General features: G+C 42.4%; 1 protein-coding gene across 2 annotated transcripts in view; it reads left to right on the top strand.

Annotated features, from left to right (window-relative positions):
• ARMH3 (armadillo like helical domain containing 3) overlaps window positions 1–13606 on the top strand; it is a 125153-nt gene that overhangs the window by 38456 nt on the left and 73091 nt on the right. For both annotated transcript variants that reach the window (XM_048310628.1, XM_048310627.1), the window contains exons 20-21: window positions 698–786; window positions 13506–13588. In XM_048310628.1, coding sequence (XP_048166585.1) covers window positions 698–786; window positions 13506–13588 — 172 coding nt within the window. The remainder of the gene's footprint in view (window positions 1–697; window positions 787–13505; window positions 13589–13606) is intronic.

Here is a 13606-nt window from a genome sequence, read left to right as displayed (position 1 = left end):
TTATGTGTGAAGAATGTTTGTGCACCTAAGAGTTTGAATGAACATTAGATGCTATAGAGACCTACAGGATTTGGAGACTTTACAAGTGCATTGCCTGTATGTTGGGGGATTCTAGAGCTTGTTATGTGTATTGCATGATCATCCCAAAGCTTATACTTAAATTATTTTAAGTATGAGGAGACTGGAAAATTTGATAGAAATATATATATATATATAAATGTAATTAAACCACACACCTCAGTCAGACTAAAAATCCTGTAGTTTTTTTGACACCCTCATTTCCTTTAGCCTCATCACTGGGCACAGAGAAACTGAGAACCTCCATTGTGTCCCAATTTTACAATAATGTGCAGTCTCACATATGTGGAGCCTGCAAGTTAAGTAACTCATTTTATAGTTTGAGGCCCTTAGGTAAAAGTAGCAAAGAGTGAAAAGTATTTATTAAACAGCAAACATGCATTTGTGGTCAGTCTAATCCTGTTGAGCTTAAACTGGCATACAGGCCCCTTTCTTTCATCAGATTCCTTTTTTGTGAGCGTTGGTTCCTCTTAGGAGGCCAAAGCCACAACTCCTATCCTCCTCTGATAGTCTTTGAGTTTGTTTATTTCCCTGCTGCTGATTTCAGAGATATTTCCAGGCTTGATGTAGAATTGCAGGAAGATGCAATGTCATTAATCCTTTGCCCTCTCTTTTCCAGACGGTGCATTCAGATTGTGCACAAGCTGCTGTGCTACCAGAAGAAATGCAGAGTGAGGCTTCATTACACTTGGAGGGAGCTCTGGTCAGGTACTTGGCCTCTGCAGAGACAGTCAAATAGGAAAAATAGCTTGTTCCATTGCTACAGGGTTAAAAAGCAAGCAGCAGTTCTGTTAAAGCATCATTATGTTGCTTCTTAGTTGCTACATGCAAGCTGCCTCCTTCGGAAAGCCATTTCATTATCATAATGGTAGCTAATTTACTTTCTTGTCTGTCCATGCTCACCATGGTATCCAAGTGTCTTTGTTTTTCTGTTCCATTACCTGAGTCCCTCTTTACCTGATTGGAGAAAATGGAGTCATGTTTTATGGAATAGTGTTTCTCTCTCACATATTTGTGAGTAGAAAGGAGATAGGCTCTTAGGTAAAGGAGAGGGACCTTGCTTTTCCTATTACTGTAGCAGATGCTCACACTTAGAATAGTTGTGCTGCTCCTGAAGAAAGCAGCCTTGAAATGTCAGTGTGAGGGAAGAGAGGCTTTTAACTCTGACCTTTGAGTTGATGGTAGATAGTCTGGTTCATGCCACTTGCATCCAAAGATAGATAAATAAATATTGTGGGGTTTGACATAATCTAGTGGACAGCTTTGTAGGACTCTTATATGATGCAGTTCATTGCGTGGGAGGTCTGAGGAAGGGAGTAGAAGAATGGATGATGAGACCTAACAGGCGTCTTTGGTGGATATGGTATGTGCTTCAGTTCTTACCTAGCAAGCAATCAAGTAGCTCAGCCAGGAAAGTACAGTTAATCCCCTTGCTGTTGTGGCTTAAACAAGTGCTTTATGAAAATTCAAGGCAACATGGCCTTACCTGTGTATTCCTGGAGCTGTGCTTGAGACCTAGCATCAGTGACTTGCCTGGTGTAATGCAACTCCCTTTAAAAATTTGAGAGAGGGTGGCTTTTGAAAGAGGCAGTTATGAGTGGTTTGTGAAGCTTTTCTCAATTGACACTGAGTACTTCCCTTCAGTAGCCTTGCCCAGCTGAGATGCAGGTACAGAGAAATGAACCAACAACCCGAGTCATTTTCAGTTACTAACTTTTCGCCATGTGTGACATGTGGCCCATTCAGACTTTCTAAATTATTCCTGCAGAAGGTGAAGCGATGCCGCTAATTAAGGGATTAGCAGTTCCTTTTCAGTTGTTTTCCTCAGAACAGAGCCCCTAGAGGCATGGCTGCAGCGTAGTGCCAGTTCAAGAGATGAGTGTGTACATTGTGGATGTCTGTTGTGAATGGAAATTGCATCTGACAATGTGTGTGATATCTTCTCAGCAGTTACAGTGAACCAGAGCCATTTCTATTTGGCCAGGCTGGCATGGGTCTTTTCTACACACTGGCAGAATGGAAGTTTGAAATGTAGCACCTTTTGCTTGAAAGTATTGTTCCACAGTTCAGGGAGCACACTCTTAGGCATCTTTCAATCCTTAACTTTCCCTGTTTTAGGGGAGGGGAAAAAACAGAAATCCTTGGACACACTGAGATTCAGCATCTTGGGATATTCTTGTTAGCAGTCTCTAATTAACTGGTGTTTATATAGAGCTTTGGAAACATCAAGTGCCTCAGAAGTGTTAAGTACCGCACATGCTTTGAAAGCAAAGCAGTAACATAAAACCACTTGGATTGGTCAGGTTTCTATGAAGGAACTGGAATGTCTGCACACCTGATGTAGCTGCAGAGCTCCATGCTCACTATAGATTTCTGTGTGTTTAAGGAGATCCTCTCGTGGGAGTAAACTACCATAGAAAGTTGCAAAAAAAATTTTTTTATAGGATGTTGAGGTAAACAGAGTTCTTTGGTAACTGCTGAGTGGTTTATACAGGCTGGAAGGCCCTGGGTGAAGTGGTTCACACACCTGTAGAAGGGCAGGTCCTGGCTGCCCCAGACATGCTTCTAGAATGCTATATATGTTGCAGAATAAATGCTAATTGCCAGCCCTGTCTTGAGATCTATTTCGTACTTAACTCTTACCCTGTCAAGGTTGCTCTTGATTACCCAGAATGCTGCTGCCTTTGATGTGAAAGAATGTCTCTTTCTCTGGTTTTGTTCTATGTGACAGACAATTCCAAACCGGAGCACAAGACTTCTGAATTAATTTCTGTCTCTCATATGACCATCAGGCTTTTATTTTGGATTGAATAATCAGTTATCACTGCTGGAGGAACAGCTAAAAGGGAGCAGCTATTCACTGTAACGTCTGAGATATCAGGTTGTCCCATCAGGTGTGCTCTACAGAAGGTCTTCAAGCCCACACTTGTCTTCTAGAATGACAAAGTGTATGATGACTGAAGCAATGCCCCTGTGGTGCAGCGTGGATAATAGGAATGGAGGCCCCCCCAACAGAGCTGAGCGGAACAAAGAAGCTGGAGGGAATTTGTGTAAGGATATATTGAAAGAAAGGGAGAGAGTTCTACCTGGCACGTAAAAGGAGGAGAGTTTTTTCAGGCAGAAAATTGAGTGGGAGAAGAAGACAAAGAGAATACTGTGGGGTAGGTAGTCAGTATAGGGTGCGGAGGAACTGAGATAAAGGTTGTAGGTGGAAGCAGTAGCAGTGTATGGAGCCTTCTGTTCACTTGCCAATTCTAATGTTAGCTAATCTCTAATTAAGGAAAGCCACTTGTGTGTCATCTGATGGATTGATGCTCTTCCGTTGTGGATGCTTTGTCTTCAGCATGGAAGGCCAGCAGCACTTTGAGAAAGTTTCTGCATTTACTATTTTTTATTTTAATTTGCAATGGTGGTAGAGAAAAGCACTGGATCCAGGTGCTTTGGCATCTCTTGGGACACATATCAGGCTGTTTATGCAGTCTGTAAGACTTTATACTTTTTTAGATATGCCACTATTTGGCACATTGTTTCCATATGATCTTATTTCTGTTGAACTTCCTTTTGCAACATCTGAGCTTAAAGAAGAACAATATTGTTACAGAGTCTTTGGATGTGATCCAGCCTTAGCTTCTCTATTAGAATAATTTTTTCACGTTAAGTAAAGGGACCAGGGCCATGGCACTCAAAGCAGTATAAATCTCTAGCTGTGCTGACCAGATGACCAAGAATGTTCAGGTGCCAGAGAAAGATGCAAGGATTTGAGAGCTGAAAACAGGATTGACAGAAAGGAAAATCTGTGGGTGGCAAAAGTAGTGTGTAGAAGCTGGCTCTAGCTAAAAGTAGTGTGAAAATAAATATCAGATCACTAGTGGAGCTAAATTCTGGAACATCTTAAAAAGAGGGCTGGAGAGTGAAAAGAAGTTGTAATCTGATTAACCTATGAAAGTGACTGGCAAATGCAAATGCAGTTAGATTCAGATCCAGAGATGTCTGTTGATCTTGGTTCTTTTTTAATAGGCCTTTTCAGTTGTCTGTTCACTTCAGTTCCATCAGTGGTTAGTGTGCAGCTCTTCCCTTTGAGTGCTGAAGAAAACCTTCAGGTTTTTCACCACTGACAGTGTACCACTGCTGGTGACTAGCCTGGAAATTTGGCCAAGGTCAGAAAGTCTGTGTGGATATGACTGTGTTGACCTGTTTGCTTGCAGACATTTTGGCCAACTGGAAATCTCCTGAACTGTTATGCCAGGTACCTTACACTTTTTAAACACTGATGATTACGCTTGAATGTCAAGTGTAAGGTACTTCATAGAGCCGATTAGGAAACTTTGGAACAGCCAGTTCCCTGTTCTCAGAAACAGCCCAATGTTCTTGGGCTAGTTTGTACAGCACTTGCATGATGGACAGTGCTATATAGGTGGTTGTTGTTGTCAAGCATGTATAAGCTATGCCAGAAGAGTTTTCATGAGTCATTTAAGCTTTTTATATAAAAAGACCTCATTCTTCAACTCCTCCCACCTCAAAATTAGCAATGCTTGAGCAATTCACTCTGAGCTTAGGGGATGCAGGTAACTTCTTTGCAGTTGCTATGGTTTGCTTTAAGCAAAAGCTATGTTTAAAGAAACAGAAAAGCAATACTAATAAAGACTTTTAATAGCAAGAGTAGAGCCTAAAAAAATCTGAACTATAATAATAATAATAATGGTGAAATAGCTGTTTGTTGGGGCAGTTGAATGCAAAGTAGGATTAAAAGTGGGCATTGCCATTAGTAAGTGTTGAAGATCAGTTTCCAAATTGTTTTAACATAAGGCTATAGTTCCTTACCTTGTAGCTTAGTTAATTTGGTAGATGCAGAATGCACTGGTAAAATAAGCATGCTTCAAATATGTAGCACTATCAAGAAGTTAATTTTTCTCCTTTTTCATTTTAGGGTCATCAAAGCAGACTTTTACGATGCTACTAGACAAAATACACTTTTTTATTCCCCTTTTTGTCCACTCTTCAGATCTTTTTGTCAGGTTCTGTATTTAAAGCAAGGATAGTACTGCATTCAAAATCTTTTTGGGTGAATACTAAAAATGTGAAAGGTTCTTCTGGGGAAGATTTTAAAATAAAGAAGCAATTTTTTGTGGGGGAGAAGCTCCCCCCTGACTTTCAGTATATATAACACTGCCCTTATGCAGTGCATATTTAAAATGGTATTGTTTAATCACTTTGGTTTATTATTTCTGTGACTGAAACATTGATTACTGGGAGTATGTTATCTATGTCATTTCTGGTTCTACAACTGTTGATCAGGTCTGCTTCAGCCTTCTGATTTATGTTGCTGAACAGGCTGGAAGTCAGGTGATGCTGTGTCTTCCCTTCATCTCTAATCCAGCTGTCACTGTCACATTCTGCTGCAGCGACATGGCACGGGAAGCTTATCATCTTGCAGCTCTTGTGGAGGCAGGATTCACACACTGGTGTACTAGACAGTCTAGTTCACTGGCAGAGTTCCTGATCACTAGATGCCATGAGAGTTTGGAAGACTGTAGAGCTGCTTGGCCAGTTAGCAAATGGCTTAGTTTCTCACACAAACTAAAGGCTGTAGCTGTTATGTGCCATGGAATACATACTGGGAGTTTGCAGCCATTTGGGGGTCCTGTTTTCTTCACTCATAGGGGTGTTGGTGCTTGTGATATGTGGTACTGTGTTGGCACAAACTGGGTTCAGGAAGACAACTGTTAATCCTGTTATCTATTTCAGGGAATTCAGGAAAGGATTGAAATTGAAACATGGTTTTATAAAATAATTTTTGTTTATAGTTGTGGTGTGTGTTGTGGGTTGGTACTCACTGATTTATTTAATTTGTACCCCTGGGAGCACTCTATGTTACCCCAAAGAAAACCCCAGTCCCTTCATACAAAGCTCACTTACAGGCAGAAAGATGGGAAGGTCAGAAGGAAGACTGCAAGTGTCTACTTGTGGTATTCTGCTGTCATTCTCAACTGGTGGGACAATTTCATGCTCACCTTTCCATATGACTTCCTTCTATCAAGGCTAGAATATTTTCATAAGAACACTCCAGCCATTTGGTGAAATGTCCTGGTATTAAACTCTTAAAGAAGGTAGTGTAAGAAATGCAGAAACTCAGTGGCTTTTCTTGTAAAGGAGGATGTTCTAAATTCCCTGCATGGGTCATTTATTGGAAGCATCTGCTTTTACTTAATTCTGGTTTACCTTTACTTTATGTTAACATATTTTAATACTGATGATAAAGAGTTTGACCCTGATAGCTGATGAACAGAAAAAGAATAATATAAGATTTGGTGCTGTTATTGATCCCCTGGTGAGATCAGGATGGGAATTTCTCAACAGAGCCTTGCTCAGATGAGCACAAAGGGAATTTAGTAATTTGCATGGATAAGTTTAGCAACCTTTTGGTCATCTTCCCTCAGCCTGGCAGGTCTCATCCAGATACCTTGCTCTGTCCTGTTTCAAATAAAGCTAGCAAATACTGGAGAATTTGGTTGTGAATCCCTAGCAGTTTGCAGATCACAGTGACCTCGTGGAGATGGTGTGATAGTTTCTCCTGGGAAACGGTCCCATTGATGATAGAAGTGTTACAGCTGTTCGAAGTTGTTTCTTTCTCTGCCCGGAGGGCTTGCAGCATTCAGAATGCAATAATTTATCCCTGGCCCCTTTTTGTGTTCAGGCAGTATCACTCCTAGGTTCCTTACCTTGCTGTCTTTCCATGTTCTCACACAATACTTCTTCTCTTTCTCCAGATTCTCCACCTTTTCTGTTTTAAAACCCCAGGCAAAAAGTGCAACCGTAACTCCCAAGACTACTATTTAACAGTGTGAACTTACACTGTCAGACAAAACAGAATTCAGCTCAATACTACCCTTCCCTCTAAAGAGGGATGAAGCTTGTAGGTCTGTGCTTTTTTTTTTTTTTTTTTTTTTTTTTTTTCTTAAGAAAAAAGCATATTGTTCATCTAGGCTTTAGCTGAAGTTGGAAAATTTGTGTTCTTTCTTACTGCTTGCTGGATTGCCATCAAGCAGCATTGCTCTGGCATCAGCAATCAGCATTTCCATTAAGCTTGCAATTTCACCCTGTTGATTCCATTTAGGTGGGAACAGTGAGTTCTGAGGATGGGGGCTGTATAAAGAAAGTGAAGGGTTGGAGGTGAAATAGCCTGCTTGACTGATCCTGGGAGCGATGGGTTATGCCAGCATGTGCTCCAGCCCTCTGGCAAGCTGTTGATTCTCATTAAGAAAAGAGCCTGCTTTCATGGATGTACCCCTGAGAGCGAGTCATGGGGAAAAGAGGGAACAGCTGTAGAGTGCTGGTGATGGGGAGCCTGCTAGTTGCCAGCTGCTTTTTGCCACAGAGCTGTGGTGGCTGGGAGGAGGAACTCAGCAGTGCCTGTGGCAGCAAGCTGGGAGGGTAGAGGAGCGTCCAGCCAGGTAATTGTTACAGCAGTGAGCAGGGTGCTCCCTCCTGATCAGAGCAGAGGGAAGGAGCTGGAGCATGTTGACTAGTGATGTTGACAGAGCTTTTATTGCTTCCTCTGCTCCCCTGAGATGGGACTGCAGCATTGGTGCAACAGTCTTGTTTTCTAGTGCTGTGGGTGATTGACAGGAAGCTGCAAGTGCTGTCCTTGAGTAATTGGTTCGCTTGTCCAAGGATGCTGGGATAGTTTGTGCCTCAGGGAGTTCTGGTGCATTAGTTTGTAATAGCAATGTAACTATTTCTTGGACACGCTTCTTATTCCTACAACTCTGTCTGGAAAATACCTCTGTTTGTTCTTTCCTGTCAAACCCAATCTGTAGATACTCATCTCCTCCTGAGTTTCTTTTGATCGCTGTTCTTCTGAGTGCTTGCCAGTGCTGACTGTGGCCAGATCTGCACCATTTTAACACTTAGGTCGTCTCAGAATGTCATATTTGAGCCTTTTGCTTCCCTAAATCTGAATTGCCTTTCAGGTATAGCATTTTTTAGAGGTGATTACTCTTCTGGGGTCTCTTCTCCTCATAGGTGCACAGTGGGCTATGTGGTTATCCTAGCTTAGCCCTTGTGACTTCCAGTCTGGAACAAGAGAGTGGACTGGTCCGTGGTTGTGGTATTGTTGTGCTGTGAGAATCTGTTTTTTTCACATTCTATACTGTAGTTCCCCTCATGTAAGGGAATCATGCTGAATTTTGGAATCCGGAAGAACGTATAAGAAAGCATTGTTTGGCCTATTTTTTTTTTAACAAGTGTTTGATGTAGACCATTTAGAGACAGAACACTCAGCATAGGTGGACCTTTGATCTGGCCAGGTACAGCCAGGGCTCCTCATTTTGCTCTATTTATACTTCCAGTGCTGTTGCAGATAGAATGGTCCTGTTTTCTCTTGTATGTTGGAAGAACTGAAGCACAGAAAGACCAGTGATGCTTCCTGAAGAATCTAATCCACTTTATTCTCAGTTGTGGCCTTAGTTGCACTAAGCCTTAGCAGATCTGGCTTACCATGTGCTACAGTGAGTAGTGTGGACCTTGCCTTGAGAATACATACATGTGAACAGGGTGGCTATAGAAGATCCAGGGTGGTTATTGTTCTGCTGAAGCACTTGTAGGCAGAGGACTTCTGTGCAGCATGGAAGTGTTGCCCAGATGTCATGATCGGCTGCCTTCTAGTGATATATGGGTGGGGATCCTTCTAAGGAGGCTTTGATTTGAGACATGGGGAGGAGGACACTGAATATACTGTTGACTCAATGGTAACTTCTAGAGGGAATGGGAAAATCACTGTTCTTCCCAGTGTGCCCTGAAAGTTGAAGGGTAGAAAATTGGAGGATTTTAGTAGAGCACTAGATCCTGTTAATGGCTGTTACACTGCAACTGAGGAGCCCTCACATCTCTTTCTCCCTTGCTGCTTTCTTGAGGGCCATTATATGCACCATTAGAAGATTTTTGACCTGTAAGCGCAGCAGATGCAGTGACAGAGGCCTCTGTACTGTGCTCAACCCGTTCGAGCTCTCATTGATGAGTGTCTCAGGGCTCTTCTCTTCTGCTTTGTTGTGCAATAACACATCAGAGCCTTCCGAAGCTCCTGGCAGAGTCTGTGCTACATTCTGACTTCCCCAAGGGATGATACTACTACTTTTTTTCCCCCCCTTTTCTCTTGGTCTATCTCCGTGGTTCTGTTGCATTACAAATGATCCAAACAGGGAACACTGAGACGCTAAAAAACCCAAAACTGTTGTGTGAATCCCAATTCACCTGGGGCTGAATATACTTCTGTTTGAAACAAGGCTTATAGGGAAAGAGGGTAAATCTGCTATGGGAATAGGAGTAGGGGAAGGAGGGAGTGAAGGGCATCTGTAACAGGAATTACCTCCTTCCTGGTAGAAGAAAAGGAGAGATGGTGGCTGCCTGCAGTTTTCTCACAGAGGATTGGTCTGGGGGAGGGCAGCAAATAACTGAGCAGGAGTACTGCTGCTCCTTGGCAGACAGAGTGGCTATGGGAGGTGATAAGGGAAAGTGTCTTCAAAAGCAGCTGAGCAGAGAAAGAGCTAAGAGGTTCTTTCACTGCAGTCATTTCAGTTTAAAAAGTAGGGGAGGGTATCTGTGATGTCACTTTTCATCCTTTTGCTATAATAATTCTTTGGAGAGAAAATTGCCTAAGAACCAACCTGCTTTATACCACTTTCACACAGAGCCAGTCACATGGCTCTGTGTCCACTCAGCCTGCTTGTCTACTTGGGTTTCAGGCTGTAAACATAGTTGTCCAAAGCTGTGTTCTCTTCTTGTTGATTTAAGAGGCATAGCCAGTGCACTCAGTTCAGGTCACTTACATGAAAATACCGGTGGCTGCGTGTTTAGTTAGAGCCTTCTCCCTTTATTGCTAAAGAAGTACTAGTGACCCTGTTGTATTGTGAAGTTATGGATATTTCAAGACTCACCACAGTGGGTGTTTGGGTCGGGCCAAGAACAGATACCTTTAGGGAGGAAAAAAAAGGCTCTAGAGGGTATTGCAAAAATGGTGCTTTTTTCCAGTTAATGCTGAAATAGATCTCATGCCCAAACCATCCATTGCTGTTAAATCCTGGAGCATAATTTGGGATAAGGTGGCTGAGCCCAAGCAAGGATCATGTTGGTGTCTGCCTGTGCAGCTGGGAGACTGAACTGCTCCTCTGTTGGGAAAAAAAAAAAGGGATAATTTCCTGGCTAGTGTGCAAGGGCAGCCTGCAGGTGGGGTATCAGAGGCGAGCAGTTGATTGCAGCAGGGAAAAAGTGACACATCTGGTTTGGCTTCAGATTGCTCAGGAACAGTGGCATCAGTGCTCCCTTGGAGCTCGAGGGCAGAGGGGTGTTCAGTCAGTTGGACTTTCCTCTAAAGGTTTATTTTGTGCGTGTAATTGTTGCTGAAGGGCACTAGGCATATGAAGCCAGATCTAAAAGTTGTTAGTTCTGAAAACTTCAGGGCATAGCTGTCCTCATTTTCAGTACAGGGGCTGCCTTACAAACAAACTACAGAGACACGGCAAAGGGATTTAAAGGTTCCACAGTGTTCGTGTTCCTTAGAGACACTTGATAGAGGCTGCTGCAGAGTGTGCTGGCGTGGAGAAAGATTGGTTGCTCTTTTAGCATCAATGTAGTGTATATCCCAGTTAGGAACACTGCAACTTTTTCTGGAATGTGTGGTTTCCTAACACTTGATAAATTTGTCAGCGCAGGGCACACAATGGCTGTAAACCTCTGACGGATTAGTTCTTCTGACCGGGCTCTGAGCCCAGCGCTCAGTTTCTTCTTCATGTGAAGCATGTTCCTCTCCTTCCTAGTTCTTAGGGAAGGAGCAGCACAGGTTGTTTTGAGTGGGCTGTGATGCAGTGCAGTTCAGGTATAAATACTGATTTCAAGCAGAGGTAATCTCTTGTCTTCTTTCTAACTGAAACAGGAAAATTAAACATAGATTCATCACAATGGCTGAAACAAATGTAGGGAGAGAACAGAGCTAGTTCTCCTTCAAGTGTTGTCACCAATACAGAGCAGTACAAGTGCTTCAGGGTGGTCTGTGAGAAGTATTGCAGTGGGCAGTTGTAGGGTGCTTGTCCTCATCATTTGGTGAGTGCTTGTGCTCTGGACAAATACGCTCGTTCTTTTCAAAATAGTTCTCCTCATCACGGGCAGCTTTCATGTTCACTGTTTTTGGATGTTCAGTGGTGGCTTCTTGTCACGCTGTGCCATGACCTGCTGGCAAAGGCCATTCAGCAGGGCTCTTGCGGTAGAGTAAGAGGCAAAGAGATGAACATGAGGCTTCTCACAACTTGTCAGAAGAAATCCAGAGCTCTGCTACTTTGCTTCCACAAACCCAAGCTGCTGGTAGTTGAACAGCAGCACCTGTTCATGAGCTGTGGCCCTGTGGACTGTCATGGCTGGGAAGGAGGTAAAGCCTTGTAACTAAATGCTTGAAACTCTGAGATGGAGAGATGGCTGATGAGCTGCTGTGACAGAGATGCAGGGCAGCTGTCTGCAGTCCAAGGCACTGACTGCAGGAGACTTTTTTGCTGTGGAGGTTTGGTTACCGTGGCAACCTGTTTTTAGCTGGATCTTTGCTCCAGTGGAGAGCCCATCTGTACCTGCTACTTTGTTTTGAAACGTTTGTTTTGCAGAAAAGTAACTGACAGGGGTATTTCCAGAGCTGTGTTATTGTGGAATCCAAGCTCTGGTTTTGGTCCCAGGAGTTTCTGATGATGGGGTGATGATGGTGTGGAGAGTTATGTGGCTGGATTGAAAAGGTGTGAATGAATGTGCTTCATGAGGTGAGCTGCAGACATGGAAGCAAGAAATGCTATTACTGATGGTTAAATCCTGGAATAGCTCTGAAAGATACAGCACTTGCACGTCTGGAGTTTGCAGAGAGCTTTGTTCGTTCCTGGTTTGCAGTTCAGCATCAGCCACCCACTGGAAGATTAAACTGAAGTAGCTTCTGCCTGTGATGAGTAAATACCTGCCTTGGGGCTGTAGGCTTCCCTTTGGGTGTGCATATATAAACTTTTGATACTCATGGTGAACTTCTAGTATTGTAAAGTAGAGGTTGCAGGACTGCATTTAGAATCTGGCAGTTTCCTTTAATTCAAGATCTGACCAGTGTGTTCACATCATTTTGCTGTAGGTGTTTTGATTTTACCTCTGTAATCTTAAAGGGGATGAGTATCTAAATTCTGCCCATACCTCATTCCTGTTCCCTGTGCTTTATCTCTTCCTCTTTCATAGCCTGTACTTTGGGCTGAGGTGAATGTTTTTTTCTGCATTAGCTGTGGAGCTCTCCCAAACCACAGCTTATTTTCTCACAGGTTACTGGGTAGTGTGTGATGCTTGTGTAATGGTGGGGGGAAAAAAGGGATTAACAAGTTCTACTTGTGCCTGTAAAAAAATTGGAGTAATGCCTGGTATTGTTCTGTTGGATGAAGTTACCAATTAGTAGATAATTAAGAACCTTTAAAAAAAGGTGTGTACAGTGTTCCAGCATTGACTTTTCATGACATCTTAATTCAGACGTTTTAAGTCTTGAAATCTGTTGACTTCAGAGCAGAGAGTACATTAAGAACCTCTTCCAGTCAGCCTTCAGCTTTTACTCTTGAGCAGCTATAATGCAGAAGAAGCTAGTTTTCTGAAAATCTCAACAACTAGAAAAAAAAAAGATAAGGAACTTCACATTTTATTAAAGTGCATGGAATACAGTTGTTTATTGTAAAGTCTCTTTGATTAAAGCATTTTTAGCCAACCTTTTTGTTAATTACCACTGTTACTAACTGATACTGGGTGGTTACAGCAGGAGCTTTTGTTGTTTTATTATTTAAGACAAGTTTGAACCAGATCTGTAATCTTTATGGCACAGCCCCAGATAACTGGCACAATAAAGTACTACATCCTTCTTTTTAGCAGTGCAGTAGCATTGACACAGAGCTACAGAAAAGCTGTGCTGTGGGGGTTTTCTTACCTTTTTTATTTTTTATAACTGCATGTATCAACAAGAGTGACAGTTTGGGGCTGACTATGCATATATCATGTTGGTGATATATGAAGCAGAAACAAGACAGTAGGATTCTCCAACCCCAAAGCTCACTCCAGGATCTAGCAGATAGAAAAATCTCCATGAGCTGACTGAGCTAACAAGAGATGTACCTTGAGCCTGAGTAGATTTGATTGGGAAGTCAGTGAAGGAGAATAAATGTGGGAAAGTAAAATAGCTGTCACTTACCTGTTCAGCCGAGTATTTTAGCAACAAAAAGCACCGCTCAACCCTACATATAAATTGATATATTTCTGAGGTGAATAGCTGGCATTTAGTTTAGCTTGCACTAGGTTATGTAAATGCATCTGCATTTAAGTGACTTGATGATGATGGCTTTGCTTTTTATACTATTTTAAAAATACTTACTATTTTCTCCTAGCTTTGATCAACTTGTTGAAGTTCCTCATGTCTAATGAGACTGTGTTGCTGGCCAAGCACAACATCTTCACCCTTGCTCTTATGGTGAGCATCTTTACCCTT

The sequence above is a fragment of the Corvus hawaiiensis genome, chromosome 8 (genome assembly GCF_020740725.1).
Source record: "Corvus hawaiiensis isolate bCorHaw1 chromosome 8, bCorHaw1.pri.cur, whole genome shotgun sequence".
Lineage (NCBI taxonomy): Eukaryota > Metazoa > Chordata > Aves > Passeriformes > Corvidae > Corvus > Corvus hawaiiensis.
The sequence above is the reverse complement of the archived record's forward strand: the minus strand, read 5'-3'. Positions and strand labels throughout refer to the sequence as shown.